We start from the raw sequence: 18,235 nt of genomic DNA, 5'->3' as shown, positions 1-18,235 counted from the left end.
AGCATGCTGATCCACACAGGTATGCACACAGGTGTACACACGGGTATTTACAGACGCGGACTACAGCTTTCTTGGCTGCTGCCCCAAAGCACATTGTGCACTGTCTATCTTGCGTGCTGCACAATATAGTTTATTATTTAGTATCTACTGATATCTACTGCTAGCTAGTTTATTGTGATGGTGCTGTTTTTTTTATTATGTTGCTCTTTGTTGTTTGCTTTCTCTTCTGTTTTTTTTCTCCATACAGGTGACCCAGGTGTTTTGGGTTTTTTTTGTTTGTTTTTTTTTCTTTCTTCCCCCCCTTCTCACCGTCTCTTCTCCCCTTCGGTTTTCTTTCTCTCCCTCCCTTTCTTTCATTCTTTCTCCCTGTCCTATCCCCCAGTCATGTCTGTCCTGTTTGTAGCAACTGAAAATAAAATAAATTCATAATTATAATAAAGGGTCAAATGGACCAATATGGCAAGGCCATGATGATCCACTTGGTAAAATAAATCCGCTTGGCATCTTTCTTGGCCTTAAGACAACAATTCTGATGGCTAAAGATCCAAACGGGACACAAAAAAAAAAAAAAAAAAAAAAAAAGGATTTAGGTCAGATGAGCATTAAGAACAGTCAATGGTATCAATTCCTTCATTCTCCATAAACTGCCTGCATATTCGTGCCACATGAGAGCAGGCTTTGCTGAACATCAGGAGGAACTCAGGACCCCCTTCACCAGTGTAGGGTTTGACAATTGGTCCAAGCATTTTTATACCTATTATACCTAATGGCTCTCAGGGTGTTGTAGCTTAGCTTGTAAAGGTCTGTGTGTCTCTCCAAGGATATGCCTCCCCAGACCATTACTGACCTACCACCAAACCGGTCATGCTGAACAATGTTACAAGCAGCATCTCAACAGCTTCTCCAGACCGTGTCACATCAGTCACAAGTGCTCAGGATGAACTTTAACTCAAGTGTGAAAAGCACAGGGCACCAATTTCAATTCAGTTTATTTATACAGCACCAAATCACAACAACAGTTGCCTCGAGGCGTTTTATATTATAAGGTAGACCCTACAATTGTCGTGGTCTGGGTGAGTGCTGGGGTTTTTCCACTGAGTCACAGTTCCACCCCTGGGAGCAGTCGCTGCTTTCCTGCATGTCTCCACACCTGCTGGCAATTGAGCTGCCAGTACTTAAGACCAGTGCTCATCACTCCTCTTCACCAAGTATTCAGCTAAGCACAGTTAGTGCTGGTCACCATAGTGGGTCACTGAAAGAGATTTTGTTTGTAAGAGGATTATATCCAACCTGTGCTTTTTCTTCCATCAGCTATCCTGTTGTCTGCCACCTCCATCTCCTGGCAATACACGCTTTCATCCTGAAGCTGGTTTGTGCTTGGCAGCTCTTTGCGTCACAACACCTCTCGGATTCACCCACCTGCCTGCCCTCCTGTCACAGTACTCAATCGGACCACCATCTCCTGGAGACCAAAACTGCTCACTCGGACCACTCACCCCTTCCTTGCCATTCCTCCACCTGCCAAAGTAAGAATGTTTCTTTATGGTTCATACTCACCAGGATTTACAGATTCGGTCACTAAAACTTGTCTCCTCTCATTCTAGTGTTCAGAGCCTCCAGGTCATGTTTCCTGAAGGCCAACAAAGATACCCAACTCATTTACTTTACCGGGTAAAGTAAATCCAACCTCCCGGGACTGTTTGGGGGCAATCTGCTAATTCTGGTATTCTGTGGCAAATGTCAGTCATCCTCCATGGTGCTGGGCAGCGACCAGGGTCCACTAGAGGACATTGGGCCGTTAGGCCACCTTCATGAAGTCTGTTTATGATTGTTTGGTCAGAGACATTTACACCAGTGACCTGCTGGAGGTCATTTTGTAGCTCTAACAGTGCTCATCCTGTCCCTCCTTCACAAAGGGGCAAATATCGGTCTTGTTGTTGGGTTAAGTACCTTCTCTGGTCCTGTCCAGCTCTCCTGGAGGAACTGTCTGTCTTCTTGAGTCTCCAAAATGCTCTCGAGACTGTGCTGGGAGAAACAGCAACCCTTCTGGAAATGGCATGTATTAATGTGCAATCCTGGAGGAATTGGACTGCGTGTGCAACTTCTGTAGGATCCAGGTATCGCCTCATGCTACCAGTAGGGACACTGACCCTATCAAAATGCAAAACTAGTGAAAAAAAAATAGTCAGAAAAGATGAGAGAGAAAATGTCAGTGGTCTCCAGCTGCAAAACCATTCCTGTTTTAGAGGTCGTCTCATTGTTATCCCTCTAGTGCCCCTGTGGTTCATTTCATTAACATCAAAGCAACTGAAACTGATTAACAATCCCCACTGGTCCCTAAATAACCAGTTCAATATCCCAGAAGTTTAACTAGCTTGATGCTATACTCTGACTAAAAAGGGTTCCTTTAGCATTTTTAAGCAAGCTATTTAGAACTTTAGGAGTTTTTATTCATTGCTATCATAAAGAAATTAAATATACAATGAACTGTGAGCATTGTGGTAAGGTTGAAACATGCAAGTTTTACAGTACATGCTTTCTGAGGATCTGATCTCTGATGATTAATGAATGTAAAAGTCTCTTAAGAAATTAACTAGTTTTGCATTTAGCTAGGAGTGAAGACTTCTTCTCTGGAGAGAAGAATAATCTGGGTTTGACGGTTGTCAGAACGGTATCTGTCTGACTGCAGTGCGCCAAGTGCAAAGTTTAATGGAGGGGATATAATGGTGATGGACTGTTTTGTTTTCAGGAGCTGGGCTCAGCTCCTTGTTCCAGTGAAAGGAACTCTTAATGCTTCAGCATACCAAGACATTTTGGACAATTTCATGATCCCAATTTTGTCGGAAAAGTTTGAGTCCTGTTCAAGCACAACTGCACACCAGCACACAAAGCAAAGTCCAGAAAGACATGGATGAGTGAGTTTGGCGTGGAAGAACTTGGCTGGCCTGCACAGAGTCCTAACCTCAACCCAACAGAAAACATTGGGGGGAGTTGGTTTAGGGCCCGGATGGCTTGGGGATAGAAGCTCCTCTTGGGTCTCTCTGTTCTTGCCAGGATGATGCGGAACCTTCTACCGGATTGCAGAAGTTGGAACAGTTTGCCAGGATGGGACGGGTCCTTCAGTATCTGCGCTGCTCTAGTCCGGCAAATCCTGGTGTAGGTATCCTGAAGCGATGTCAGACTTGAACACAGGCTGGTATGTGGTTGCCTGCTCACCAACTGAGCTAAACTGGCACCAGAGTCAGGACTTCCTGACCTCTTAAATGTACTTCTGAACGAATGGTCAATGGTTCCCATAAACACTGACTTAAGCCTTCTCCGAAGGATTGAAGCTGTTATAACTGCAAAGGGGGAGCAACAGCCTATTAAACCCTGTGGATTAAGAATGGTACGGATAATTTGGAAAAGGCAATTCTTAGAAGTCTTGACTAGACTCATTTTGATTCCTGTGTCTTTAGGATTTCCCTCTCTTAAACCCTATTTACTTTCACTGTCCAACTTCCAGATGCGTGCCAAAGAGCAGCCATTGCAACTCATTGTGTGATCACTTACTAGCTGTACTTCCTGGTGTGCTGTGCCTAGCAGATGACTTTAAGAAGGAAGCCATGAGCTCGTCACAAAAAAAACCAAACATTTACCATTTTAAACTTTGGCCGTATTTTTGTTTGAACATCTAACAGTGTGAGGTACTTTTGGCTGTTCTGTTATTTCCCAAGAGGTCATCACAGCAGAGGAATCCACATGTTTGATTTTGCACAGATTTAATGGTGCTGTCCTCCCATTTTCCCAGGCTTGGGACCACCATCGGGAGTATACCAGGTTGTGACCAATAATGCTAGGGTTATGTTTCCCAGACTAAAACTGGATTTCTTTCGTGTGAATGACGTAGTGTAAACCACTACACCACAGAGCCATCTAAGCATCAGACAGTGTAGCATTACAAATATGCTAAAAAAAATATGTCCTGCTTCAGTCCTTGTTCAAGACTCTCATCCTTTTGTAGGGTGGCTGTAGCTCAGGCGGTAGAGCAGGTCATCTACTGATCGAAAGGTTGGTGGTTCGATTCCTGGCTTCCCCTAGTCTGCATGCCAAATATCCTTGGGCAAGACGCTCTCCAATGCATCGGAGTATGAATGTGTGAATGTTAGCTTTAAAAAAAAAAAAAAAGCACTTAGACAAATGTGCTTGGGTGAATGCACAAGTTGTATAAAGCACTTTGAGTGCTCAGAAGATTAGAAAAGCGCTATATAAGCGCCAGTCCATTTACCATTTTTGCTTTTACTCGTGGATATTCCTATTAAATAACCACAGCAAACCTGTGGGATGTGGCAGAGGTCACATTACAAACAGGGTTGGGAGAACAGGAAGTTAATGAGGAGCCACCAGTTCATTTTTCCCTTGGGCCACCCTATCAGTTTAAAAAATAGATTTGTTCTGCTGCATATTTCTGTGAATAGTAGAAGTTCAATTTGGTTGCCAGATAGATAATTTACTTCTCAGATAAACAGTCTTAAAGGAACAGGGAAGTGTCAGAGGCTTTATTTCACACACTTAAACTAAAACTAACTCAATTTTAATTTGTAGGAACCCAAGGATCAGTGGTCAGTCAGAGCTGACTCTTTAATTAACCTAACTGATGATGATCTTTCCCCACAGAGCTGGAAACAGATGGTGAAGGAGGCAGAAATGCACAGGACATTATTACATTTCTTATTCTTGCAGGACAAAAACGGCCTTCTAGTCTATCCAGGTCTCTCTTTACTGTCTTGAATTGGCACAAATCTAACATGCCACTTAAACTGTAAATGTCTGCATTTGTGTCTGTGGTGGCAGAGTAGAGAAGCAGCTGTGCTGCATTTTTCACAAACTGAACACAGCGTCCCCACTGAATGAATCAGCAGCAGACTCGTTGACCAGCTGATAACAGTGTCTGAATTTGTACATCCTACAGTCTGAGGAAATCAAGCACAACGTGTCTTGTTCTCTTCTTGCCTCAGCTGCTGAGTACAGTCAATTTCCTTCTATGTCTGCTCATATTGTCTCTCAGCAACTACAGGATGTTTACTCTGGCTTTCAAAACTGACATGTTTTCGAACCTGTTCACAGAAGCACCTCGTAAATAGTAAATTCACCTGAGCTAACCCCTGCATTCAAAACAGAGGGGTTAGCTCAAGGTCTGTGTGCACTGTCTGACTGCAGTAGGCAGCGGTTCACTGACCTTGACAGCAAACCATAAAAGGCCCTTCGATTTTGAAGGAGCTGCAGGATCTCCTTCTCATCATACTTATTCCCAGTATGATTCTTAATTCTTGACAAATCATCCACCCCGGAGGAGCAAGAAAGCCATCAACACGTAAGTGGCTCTTCATATTATCAACCATAAAACCCTGGAAGAGAAAATTGTTCGTGTGGAGGGGAAAACATGTTGTTTCTTGGAGCTCTGCTGTAATTTCTTGTGTGATGTTGTCACCAAGTCAAACACAAACCAGTGTCGGGTACTGTAGAACCTCCCTGAATTATAATGCAACATTCTTTATTTAAAATACTTTTTATGGATGTCTCCTCTCTAACTTTGCCTTTTTTTTTTTCTTCAAGTTCAATTAGGAGCCAATGGAATGAAAGCAAGATGCAGTTTTGTAATAAAAAAAAAAATCAGTTTCAAACTGCTTCTGTAAGGCAAACAGAACAAATATGAAGTGATCAGCTATGGCTGTAGATTTACATCCACAAAAGGTGTGTCTCTAGATGTGCTGTTTTTTTTTTTTGTTTTGCATTTTTTGTTTGTTTTTGTTTTTTTTCTCCAGACATCTCTCTCTTGGCATTTAAGAGGTTTACATTTTATACAGTCATCCTGAAATAGTGGTATATTAAAAAAAAAAAAATCCTACACAAAATAAACCTTTACTTTATTCTTCACTATAGTACAAAGACAATTATGATGCTTTTTAAACTTTTTTTTTATTATTATTATTATTATACGGTCCTTACAATACAAAACACCTTAAGGTGACTGCTGTTGTGATTTGGTGCTATATAAATAAAACTGAATTGAATTTACACACTGACACCTCGAGTTATTGTTGGTTTCACCTTAATCAGAGACTTTATTTGCTTCTGTACACATGTCAGAAGGTTTTTGAGCAAGACTCTGAATTCCAAAACCAAAAACATTACAGATTCTGCGAAATGAATGTTCAGGATAGATAGGAGGGATAAAGAGATGCTTACCCGTGAATTTATCTGTAATAATAACCTTGTCCTAAAATGGATAAAACAGAAACAAGACACAAATTTGTTTGGCTGATGACTTCTGCTCAGGCTCAGCAGTGAGATCGAGCTACAAAATTATGGTGCGATGGCATGTGCTCCTGTTGGAACCACAAATCTTTAAACTTTGTTTGTTGTTTAACAAAAAAGCATTGTTGTGGGCCTGGGTACTGGGACCTGGTTCAGCAGAAGAGGGGCCTGTGAACTGAAGACTCTGCCTCCCATTCGACTTTTAAATATCCTGGGAACTACAAGTAAACCTCTCAATCTGAGAGCAAAGTTGGATGATATGGTACTACGAGGTCCTTAAGACAAGATGGGGTCTGATTATTCAAGACCTTGTCTGTCAAGAGAAGGAATTTCAGTTCAATCTTTTCATTGACTCAACAGGGAATCAATGAAGAGAAGCTAATGTGGGAGAAATATGCTTTCTCTTTTTGTCCCAGTTAACTAAAGATGCTGTCTTTCAAATCAATTTCATCTTATGGTTCTTCTTTTATAATATTTCCACTTGGATATGCCATAAGTCAAACATGTAATGGGATGTAAACCTGAAAATAACTCTGTAGATGTTAAGAGGTAAAGTGATATCTTGAATGCAGAACATTTATGTAAATTGAGTCGATATGCATAGCTACAGAGCAGGATTGCCACTGGATCTGAACACAGTTTACCACCACTGTAGGATTCTATTTAGAGGCTGAAAGTTGTTAGCATCCTCCCCGGTAATCCTCCCTACTGTGCTTACATCTTCAGCAGGGTGATCTCTATCTAGAGCCAAATGACAACCCACTTTGGATGCATTTTTTTCCCACCGGTCTGTGCACTGTAAGCACAGACCGGTGGAAACTCTGTGCTCCCCACTGCAAACAAGCGCACGTCTCTTGCTGTTAGATTTGTAATCAACTTCATTTTCCGACTCAGCTTTTCCTCTAAGCTGCACAAATCACTGTCCTGTACGCTGAATGGAATGAGCTGAATTGTCTAATTACATCTATATCTCATCTAGCTCCCTCCACAGTCACAGCCACATTAAACTTCCTATTTGTGTCCTCATGATTCCCATCAGCTCAGAACAAGGCCACTGTTTTGATCTTCAGAAGTTCACTGCTGATGTAACTACCGCTTCCTCTCCTTTGTCTCGAGCAAATCATCGGCACGCGTTTGATCTCAAGTCTTCTGGCATCTTTGCAAACTCATTGGGATAAATATTGTATAGGAGGCTGCAGCTGCGACCTCAGCTGATTCTCTGCCCTTTTCCAAAAGACTGGGTGGAATTACCCTCGAGTCCAGGTGTTACGACCTGTATGACTAAATACCTCGAGTGTTGCTGTCACTCACTCACTCCTATTGCTCACATGCAAATGGCTTTACAACCATCTCCCTGTCCTTCAGCCAGCCACGGTTGTCATGACAACAGAGCGGCTAATCTCCAGTGGACAGAGAGAGAGAAAGAGAGTGCATGAGCTCGCACAGAAACGTGCTTCTGGGGACGCGGAAAAGGCGTGCGAGTGTGATGAAGAGATGCAGTGCACGCTTGCTTACGTCTGTGTGTGTGTGTGTGTGTGTGTGCGTGTGTGTGAGAGAGAGAGAGAGAGAGATTGTGTGAGCTTTTTTTAAAAATAATAATGGAGTATGATTGGAAAAAAACACACATGTTCTCCATCCCACTGAGAATTCCTAAATCAACTGTTCCCTTCTTCCTTTTAAAAAAAATTCTCTCCTCCCATTTTCCCTTCTCCTGACCTTCATCATCTGTATCTACTTCCCCATCCTAACTTCTTTCATTTAAATCTCCTGAATGTGCTCATTTTTAATGTCATTTCGTTGTTTTGTTCCACTCCGTTTCACCATACATTTTCTGGCCTTTTCCCCCTCTTCTACCTCTGACACAACCTCTTCATCCCGTCAACAACAATTCCTTAATCTTCCACACTCATCCTCTCTCTCTTGCATTCATCCCGTCAGCCTTTTCATCCTCTCAAACTGCTTCAGCTAAACCTTCTTTTCTATCTTTGTCTCTCTCTCTCTCTCTCTGCACACCTCCTTTCATCCATGCTCTCATTTCTACCCCCCTCCGTCTCCGCGCATACATATACAGTGTCCATCCATTTCCTCGTGTTCCTAAATCCTTCCCTCTCTGGCACCATGGTTGCCTAGCAGGGATCTCTCAAACGCACATATGTTAGGGCTGATTAGGCTGGCACAGCCACTGGGCGCTCGGCCCACTGGAGGAGATGATGGAGAGATTCGTGGAGAGTGTGAGGGAGTCATGGAGAGCTGTGTGTGTTGGGGGGAGGGGGGGTATTGATTGATTGAGCGTCAGGTGTTGGGAATTTTTTCTTTCCAATGAAAAACTACTTGGAAAAACAGTCCATATGTTCCCATACAGTGCACGACCATAGTCCGTGTGCGCGCGCTCGCTCGAGCGTGTGTGCGGATGTGGATCGGGGGGTTTGAAGTTGTTATCCGGTAGAGGGCGGAGTGAAAGCGTAAGAGAAGTGAGGAGAGGGGAAGCAGGAGCTGCAGAGGGCTGGAGCTGCGGAAAGGAACGGAGCGGACATGGGTGGCAGCGGACGCCGGGCATCTGCAGCCTGAGTGCTGGGGGCAGGAGGAGCAGGAGGGCCTCCAGTTGACTGAACAGGAAGGTTTACATTAGCAGAGCCGCAGTTAAAGAGAATAGCCTGCTGTCCGTTTAGCGCCCACACACACACACACACACACACACACAGTCACTCACACATCTTAAGAACAGCGGGAGATGCATTACGTCATAGCCTCTCATTGCCCTAGATGACCGCGCGCGCAGGACGGGGAGGATGCGGGGCTGCCGGACTAGAACGGTAACAGATTCCGCTGCTGCTGCTGCTGACCGCGAGCCCCCGGCGGGTGTGTGTCGGCCGGTAGAGAAAGAAGAGGAGCCGCCGTCGCGCGGCCGCCGGCTCTGATGGCTCCTCGCGCCCAGGGCGGGAAAGAGTCACAGCAGTCGCCGCGGAGCGAGAGGGTAGGGGACAGCAGGTATCTGGGAAGTGACGTGGTGTCCGCGCCCCACAAGAAAGCAAAACGGTGCGTTTGTCGTGCATCTCGCAGGAGGGCAGGAGCGGGAAGGCGAACATGGCCGCACAGTCCGACGGCGGCAAAGCCGGGGTCGGGTGCGGCGGCGGCGGGGGTTTCGCCCAGCTCTATGATGTTGACGCCGAGGAGCCTCTGGACTCCGCGGCGATCCACATCTGTCAGTGCTGCCGCTCTTCCGCTTGCTACTGGGGCTGCCGCTCAGCTTGCCTCGGCTCTCTGCTCGGCGGGAGTCCGCCTGCCGGAGGGGTCGGCATCCGGGAGACTCACTGCCCGCCCCGGGAGCAGCTGTGGCTGGACTGCCTCTGGATCATCCTTGCCCTCCTTGTCTTCTTCTGGGACGTCGGCACGGACCTGTGCCTGGCGATGGACTACTACCAGAGGCAGGACTACCTCTGGTTCGGCCTCACTCTTTTCTTCGTACTGGTGCCCTCGGTACTGGTCCAGATTCTGAGTTTCCGATGGTTCGTGCAGGACTACACCGGCGGGGGGCTCGGGGAGGTCGAGGGGCTGACCAAGCGGGGCACGGTGGTTCTGGGGTGCCTGTATCCTGGAAGGGACCGCCTGCAGCTGGCCACTATCTGGCTGTGGCAGGCCACCATACACATCCTCCAGCTGGGACAAGTGTGGAGGTAAGAGGGGGAGGGGGGCAACACAAACACACCTGATCCTTCTCTCGCTCTCTCTCTCTAACAGGCTCACAAAAACTTAATGCTCCTAATGAGCAGAGCAGGGTGTCCACTTGATGTGGCTACTAGAAAAGACAGCTCGCTTCACAGTGACAGGCAGGAGAGAAAAGCGAGAGGAAGACATGGAAAGGCTCTCTGCGACTCCCTCTGTGCTTCAGTTGCTTTCTGGGAATGACAGGAAGATATTAAGAGAGACAGTCAGGAGAACAGAGAGCCTGATTTCACACACAAACTCTGATCTGTTGAAACTTTTCATTTCTGACTCATCCTATGAAAAGCTAATTCAGCAACTCGCTGACCACCCTGCAGTAAGAAAGAGTAGAATTCAGAGCCAGAACAGAACCTGAGTAAAGCATCTGCAGTTGCAGAGTAGCTACAGTTAAGCCTTCACACAGTGTAAAGAAACAAAGTGAGCCACATCCTTGTGTGTTTTAAGGGCTGACCGAAGCGCTCTCCATGGTGCTGAACAGATTCCCAGCATTTCCAGTTTTTGGTCAAGGCTCTTCCCTTCTGAAATGTCAGCATGCCTTTGCGTGTATCTGTGTGTGCGCTGACACATGTCAGCACGTGTGTGTGAACAGTGGAAAAACGGTGTCAAGGCTCTTCCCATGAGTGTCAGCATGCATGGAGAGTACAAAGAGGAAAAGCATCTGCGCTTTTGGCAGCACATCTCTTACTCTCTCTCTCTCTCCCTCTCTCTATTTATCTCTCTCTCTCACACACACAGACACACACATATATTCCCACAGTTGGACAATGTTAGGTGTTAATTGTGCTAAAAGCACTGTTGGGGGAAAAACTGAAATACACACACTTCTTTTCATTGTGGGCTTCTTGCCTCATATAAGCATGCAGCTTGGTCTACACACACAAACACACACACTGTAGTTATAGAAGTAACACGAGTGCGCTGGTGTTTTTTTTTTTCCTTTCCAGCTTCCCAGTCTATGTAAGGACAACGTTTGCTCTCTTCCCTCCCTCCTCTCTCTTCTCTCTGAGAAGACTTCTTAATGGTGTCCACTTGCCCCTGGGTGGGCAGCAGGGAGAGTAGAGTAGTGTGTGTGTGTGTTTACGTCCTACTATGCTGATGTGCTACACAGCTTCTGTGCTTTGGTTGTAGGGTTAAATCAACCCCTCTCACACCCATACACACTTACCAGTATTTGTCCCCCCTTGGCCCTCAGAATGGACTCTCCCACCTGGAGGAAGGGCTGGATGGGAAGGAGCATAGAGAGAGGGTGGGGGAGAAGAGGGCGAGAAAGGGTGGTTATAGCTGGGGAAATTGAGAGATGGAGAGGCCGTGGAGAGGGAGAGATGGGGGGTGAGGACATGCACAAGTGGAGTGAAAAAGAAGGGGGAGGGGAGAAGAAGGAGACGTGAGAGTGGTGGGGGCAGGGTGGGCTGGATGGAAGATCAGCTGTACTTGGTTTGAGACCACCTCCTTCCATGTCAGGCCATTAAGGAGCTTGTCTGCTACACTCAACACTGCAGACCAGAGCTCCTGTTTACAGAAGCCAAACAAATGATACTGATTATTTATCCTTCACTGCTCTTGAGTCAAGGACACACATCCTTCTGGCCTTATTTTAAAACCAAAACATCTCGAAATGGTTCGTTTGGGAGGGCCGGCGTGCTGTAAATCGATGCACATGTGGGCATTTTCTTCCAGGGACGCTGCATTATTTATGGGGCGTGAATTAACCTCCAGCTCTAATAGGCATACTGTACATAATGTAGAAGTGCACGTCTGCATGGAGGACACCCATGCATGGACTGCAGCCATGCACGGGGAAGCTGAAGGATTTTATTTTTACAGCACGTTTACATTTGTGTGCATACTCCTCTCACACACACACACACGCTCAGTGTGGCAGTGAGGCAGTTTAATTGAGATCACTGCCTACATCCCGCCCACATGTGCTGTAGTTTCCCACATCCAGCACGTATAGATCAGCATCTCTTCAAGGCTGTTTATAGAAAGGTTAAATTCAGTGTAATGAAGTAATGAAGGCTAGAAATATTCACAGCCACCAATCAGGTGAAACAGGAATAAGTCAGAGTGTTGGTTTTGATTTAGTTGCCCGATTAGGCGAAAGAACGCAAGGGAAGATGTGACCTATTAGGCTCATTTCCAGCTCCTTATTCTTATTCCTGGACTCTGGTAGAGTTCAAAATAATCCATATCTGTCTGATACGGGACCTTGATGAAGTCCACGAGTTTGACTGCCGTCTGAGACCAGCTCTTTTGGCTCCCTTTAAACCAGCTTTTTCTAATTGGCCGGCCCTCCAGCAGGCGGGAAGCTGCTCGTGTGCCTTAGATGACCATATTAGGGAGATCTGCTATCAGTGACAGCATGCAGATTTTTTTATTTATATTTTTTGCATCTAAAGGAGGTGTGTTAAAAATAAGGCCTGAGGGCCAGAAGTGGCCCAGCACAGGCTCCAACCCGACCCAGTGGACATCTCTGGTGGAGTCTGAAGGAGGGCGTAAATTTTGAATTTATCTATATTTTAATAAAGTTGACATCTTGTTCACCATCCATACTACATCAAAGTAATGAAGTAATAGATTTTTTCATGATCTACTATAGAAATTTAAGTTTTTTTCAGTTTGTCCTCAGTAAAATATAATTAATTAATTAAAAAAGATATTTTCTGTGATTTAACAAAAACATTCTGCTTCAAACGTACAGGACAATCCAGAACTTTTACTGTTATTTTTACACATTTATTTCTTACATTTTAAGCCCAAAGAGTAATTTCTTTATCATGTAGAAAAACTAACATGTACTGTTGAATTTGCACTTCTTCTTTATTACATTGTGATATCGCAGAGATTTAATGTGCAGATAAACTGCTTTACACTTTGATCTTAAGTGAGTCTGGCACACTTAAGATCAAAGCAGGCCGTACATGGCCCACGACGTGAAATGAGTTTGACTTCCCTGATTGAATGTGTGTAGAAAAGCCTGACATATGCGTGTTTGCCCCTCTGAACCCCTACAGGTACATCAGGACGCTGTACCTAGGCGTCATGTCGCGTCGGCAGAAGGAGCACCAGCGGCGCTGGTACTGGGCCATGATGTTCGAGTACGCTGACGTCAACATGTTGCGTTTGCTGGAAACGTTTCTGGAGTCGGCGCCTCAGTTGGTCCTGCAGCTCTGCATCATGATCCAGGAGAACCGAGCTGAGACGCTACAGTGTAGGTGGTTGGATGGATTTACAGACTGCACTGTACCGGCGTAATAGCATGTTTTCGCGTAGCCGGCAAACAGCATGCAAATGAGCAGCTGCTCAAGTGCTAATTATCAATTTGCACCTATTGTGCTTGATTATGTGTAGCTGCAGATGGCTGCTGGATTTCGCAGGTTTTTACTGTTGTTCAGGTTGTCAAAGATAGAAAGCGATGTGCGAGTCAGACTCCATCATCCTCCTCTTCCGTGTTGCATGCATCATCTTGGGCGGCCACCCACTGGTGTTATTCATCGCGCTCACTCTGGAGTTTTGGGACACAGTTTACCTTAATGGAAAGATGTGACGAGTACACAAGGGGGCGGATACACACGGCAGCTGGGACATTAAAAATAACTTTGTATTTGAGACTCGTCATTACCAAATGTCTCGGTCGTGACACGCACTACCTCTTACTTATTGTATGCTCACACCATTACACAAAACAACCTTCCCCCCTCTCCCTCCCTAGTGAGTCATTATAATGTCGTGTTTATACAAAACAGGAGAAGCATGGAAATCATCCACCTCTGTGTCTCCCTGCAGGCATTTCCTCCTTAGCCTCCCTCCTGTCTCTCGCCTGGGTTCTGGCCTCCTACCACAAACTGCTCCGAGACTCTCGTGACGACCAGCGCAGCATGAGTTACCGCGGGGCGCTGCTGCACCTCTTCTGGCGCCTCTTCACCATCTTCTCCCGCGTCCTCTCGCTCGCCCTCTTTGCCTCCCTCTTCCACATCTACTTCGGCATCTTCGTGGTGCTCCACTGGTGCGCCATGGCCTTCTGGGTGGTGCACGGAGGCACTGATTTCTGCATGTCCAAGTGGGAGGAGGTGCTCTTCAACATGGTGGTCGGCATTGTCTACATCTTCTGCTGGTTCAACGTGAAAGAGGGTCGGACGCGATACAGGATGGTGGCGTACTACACCGTGGTGCTGGCCGAGAACAGCATCCTGACCGGGCTGTGGTGAGTTTAGCGCCGTTTGCATTCTTTGATATCCCTGATGCAACAAGCGTAAAATCGTAAAATATGTTTTTTCACATAAATATCACAGAATGTATGCAAGAATATCCAAAAACTATAAAAGGTAGGCGTACCTCTTACTTCACAAGGAGCTACCGTAAAGGCACGCAGGTTCATCCAGCTTCACAAAGCTAAATGGCAATGATCTGTATAATGATCTCTTTCTAATTCTCTTATAAATGTTTTCTTCTCCTTCCTTTGTAATTTTGGAGTTTTTTTTATCTTTTCTATGCTGCCTGTGTTCTCTCAGGCTTTCCTTTCATTCTTTACTTCCTGTTTTATTTTGAAGGTTACTTGTTCTTGTTCTGCTGAGTATTTAATCTGTATTGTATCCTGCTCAGACTTCAAATTTATTCTGAAATGAACAAGTAAACAGACACATTTAAAGTATACCATAAGTGCTTACCAAGGCTTAGCCCATTTACAACACTAGCAAGGTAAGCCTATATCACAATATTCATGTAATAAAAGGCTAGTAAATGCTTTCGTGATGAGTTTACTGCCATACTACTTGCAATATAACTAATGGCCACATGGCCCAGGGCCAGTAAGTAGTACACCGAAAAATTGTTTTGCCAGTTGATGACAGTGTTTCTGGCAGCCAGAGTTATCACAGTCATGGCTTTATTGAAATTCATCCATCTTTTCATGTGCTCTCATCCACCACCAGCATGCTTTACATGTTTGTGCAGTCGTTTTAATATGCTAAAGCAAAAAGCTGCGTGTATGCAAACAAACTGCTTGGTTAAATTTGACAGATCGCTTTAAAGTTTGGTGCCCTCCTCCTGTCCCTCTAGCAGTGCCACCTGCAGCATGCAGGGGCTTGTCTAAAAGAAGGGTTACTGAGTGTACGACTCTACATTTATTTTAAAACGATGATTAGAAATTATTTTGCAGATTTAGATTATTAATATTAAGTACAACTCCACTAATAAACCATGTTTTAAAATACACACTGGGCTACCCATCAGTAGATAAAACAATTATAATCAGATTTGGGGGACCAGTGGGAAAGATGGTTTAATGCTATAAACACGTGTAGATGTACACCGATTAATTTAACCCCTGTACTGTCACCTGTCATCCTGTAGGTATGCCTACAGAGATCCAGTGCTGACCGACTCCTATGCCGTCCTGGCACTGTGCAGCGTCTACCTGACATTCGCAGGGGGCGTCCTGGTCATGCTGCTGTACTACGGTTTCCTCCATCCTGCCACTGCCCACCTCCAGCCAAGTCCCGCCTCATCCTGCTGTGCCCAACTGCTCTGGGGTCTCCCTCTCCCCCCGTCAGCCCCACCCACAGCCCCTCCCACACCAGCCCACATGGCCAAGTCACAGACGGAAGAGGATGTGGCCGAGACGTGTCTTCCCGTCTTCCAGGTGAGGTCTGCGCCCCCCACTTCCAAGCCCGAGGGCCCGCTTATAAAGATCGACATGCCCAGGAAGCGTTACCCAGCATGGGATGCCCACTATGTAGACAGGCGCCTGCGGAGGACTATAAACATCCTGCAGTACATAACGCCAGCCGCTGTGGGCATCCGCTATCGTGATGGACCCCTCCTGTATGAACTGTTGCAGTATGAGTCCTCACTCTGACAAACACACAAATCAGCACACACACACACATATACAGACAAGTACACAAAAGCACATGTGCACCATAAAAAAACATGTATGTATATGTGGATGTTCAGATTTAGAGAAGATTTAGAAACACGTTCATGCACAGAAAGTCACACTTGATATAAGCACATACACACACAGAAGCAATCTGTCACACTTATATGTGTGCGCACACACGCGATCACACTTACATTCCTTGCGGGCACCTGCGACCTGTGAGTCCCATGGCCATGACTCAACAAGCTGCTTCGGCGCGAGTCCGTCTCCTCCTCTCTTAAACCTTTTGTCACTCTATTTAACTTTAATCGTCCCTCACTTGGTCTCATTTCCTTAATTTCACATGTGCGCGCTCCGCTGCAAAGAAAAAAAAAGTAAAAATATGAAAAATAAGCGTAGTTTTACGATGGAGTCCTTGACCACCGCAAGCCATTTATGTTGCACGCGTTCACAGGTTTAAGAAGAATAAAAGGATGTGACACAATGACGGTCACTTTTAATAAAATGAGTTGTAACATGTCGTTATTAGTCTGGTCAAAAGATAGTGTATATATTTTCTATGTACAGAGAGGATGTTTTTTAATCTGTTGTTATGTTGTTGTTGGACACATCAGTTTCTCGACATCACTGACAAGGTTAACGGGGAGAGTGGCCGAGCATGATGGAAAAGATGGAGACAAAGTGGCAGTAATGGCATCCAAGGCACACTCAAACAACAATTTTTACATTTGCAGCCTCAATTTTAAAGAATCTAAAATTTTAGCTAAAGTCTCTCAGAAGGACAGTTTTAGTTTAGTAAATTTACTTGTCTTGTCAAAGGCAACAAGTAAAATATTAGCACTAGAGAGTTGACTAGCTTAGCTTAGCTTAAAAAAACTGAAAACAGGTAAAAACAGCTAGCCTGGATTTCTTCTCCTAAAGTATCTAGTAGCTAGCATCTTGTCTTATTTAAATTATACAAAAAGATAAATGTAAAAAATAGTTTTTTGTGAGTTCAGAAAGTAGCCAAACCATCTACCATTAAGAATAATTGCACATTTACTTGCTCCTAAGACAGTAAAAGAGTAACTCTTCGAATTTTGGAGTTCATGTGCTTGTGATTCAAAATATGGAAACAAATTCATACTATAAAAATTATAATTCTTATTGATCAGGGCTTTTAAAAGAAATGTGTTAGTTCATACCTGACCTATCAGGGTAATCAGGGGAGTAAGTTTTCCAGCTAATCTGGGTTACTTTGTGTAGCGCAATAGTAGATGCTATGTTATAAATTCATACTTATCTAAATAAAGAAAAGCATGTATATGAATTTGTAGCAAATGTTATTTCTATCAACAAAATAGTTACTTTTCTATGCTCGTTTCTGCCTACACGATGTCAACAACTCAGCAAGTCCTGCCACAAAATCTGACTCGAGATCTTGAAAGCTAAAGGTTTCTACCTGTTTTTGGTTGTTATGCTAACCTAGGCAGTCTGCTTGCAGGAACTCATATTTAATGGAGAGATAAAGAACTAGTACAACTTTCCTCATGTAACTCAAAGGCCAATTGAGCATAGAACAAAGCAAGCCCAACTATATCCTTAAGATAGACTTGAAAAAAGTATGTTGAGGGCAGTTAGCAACATGTTAGCTGTAATGTGGAAAAATGAAAAACAGTTGCTTCTTAAAGCATATTACAAAAGCACTAAAATAATTTCTTCCTGAACATTTGGAAAAGTAAAAAGTAAAGTCCTAGATGATGTTGGTCATAACCATATTGCTCATCTGGGAGGGAAATAAAGTGTGAAATTTGAATGCCATCTTAGGGGAAGTTCTCCATCATTTCCTTTTATGCTCCAAGCAGTTGTGGGAGGTCTTTTTATATCATAAAAATAAAGGTAGATTCAAGAGTAATTGTTTTTAATTGAGGTCTACTACATTTTTTTTGTGTGATAGCTTAATCATGTTGGTCCCACACTAACAGGGTGCTGCCACTGAAAATGACATAAAACAGTTTTGGACTTCAGACATCACAACCCTCCCAGTGACTTGTCTTCTCCTGTTTCGTGTCCAATATCAACTCCTCCAAAGCCACCCACAGCTGAGCTGTGGTGTATGGCTCATTATTTATTTCTTTTGGTTTGTTTACCCCTGTAATCCAAGCTGTTACATTGGCAGGCGAAAACACATGAGCTGAGATATTAGTCATCAGCATGTCAACGGGAACGGTGCAACTCCTGAAATCTCACGCTGTGGGGGGTGGGGGGGGGGGGGTTTCCTCTGATCCCGTTCCATGAGCCCACTTTCTCCTGCTTTCTACAACCGCCTTTGCTATGAGGGCTGGGTATAGAGAG

The 18,235-nt window shown here is 44.7% G+C and overlaps 1 protein-coding gene across 1 annotated transcript; it reads left to right on the top strand.

Annotated features, from left to right (window-relative positions):
• Positions 1-8,591: 8,591 nt before the first annotated feature.
• On the top strand, positions 8,592-18,143 carry xkr6a (XK, Kell blood group complex subunit-related family, member 6a). Its single transcript, XM_026158725.1, has 4 exons — positions 8,592-9,971; positions 13,035-13,231; positions 13,807-14,224; positions 15,373-18,143. Exons 1-4 carry the CDS (start codon positions 9,382-9,384, stop codon positions 15,875-15,877), a joined length of 1,710 nt encoding a protein of 569 aa, XP_026014510.1. The 5' UTR covers positions 8,592-9,381; the 3' UTR covers positions 15,878-18,143.
• The last annotated feature ends 92 nt before the right edge of the window (positions 18,144-18,235 follow it).

This window comes from Astatotilapia calliptera, chromosome 23 (assembly GCF_900246225.1).
Source record: "Astatotilapia calliptera chromosome 23, fAstCal1.2, whole genome shotgun sequence".
In the NCBI taxonomy this organism is placed as follows: Eukaryota; Metazoa; Chordata; class Actinopteri; order Cichliformes; family Cichlidae; genus Astatotilapia; species Astatotilapia calliptera.
The sequence above is the reverse complement of the archived record's forward strand: the minus strand, read 5'-3'. Positions and strand labels throughout refer to the sequence as shown.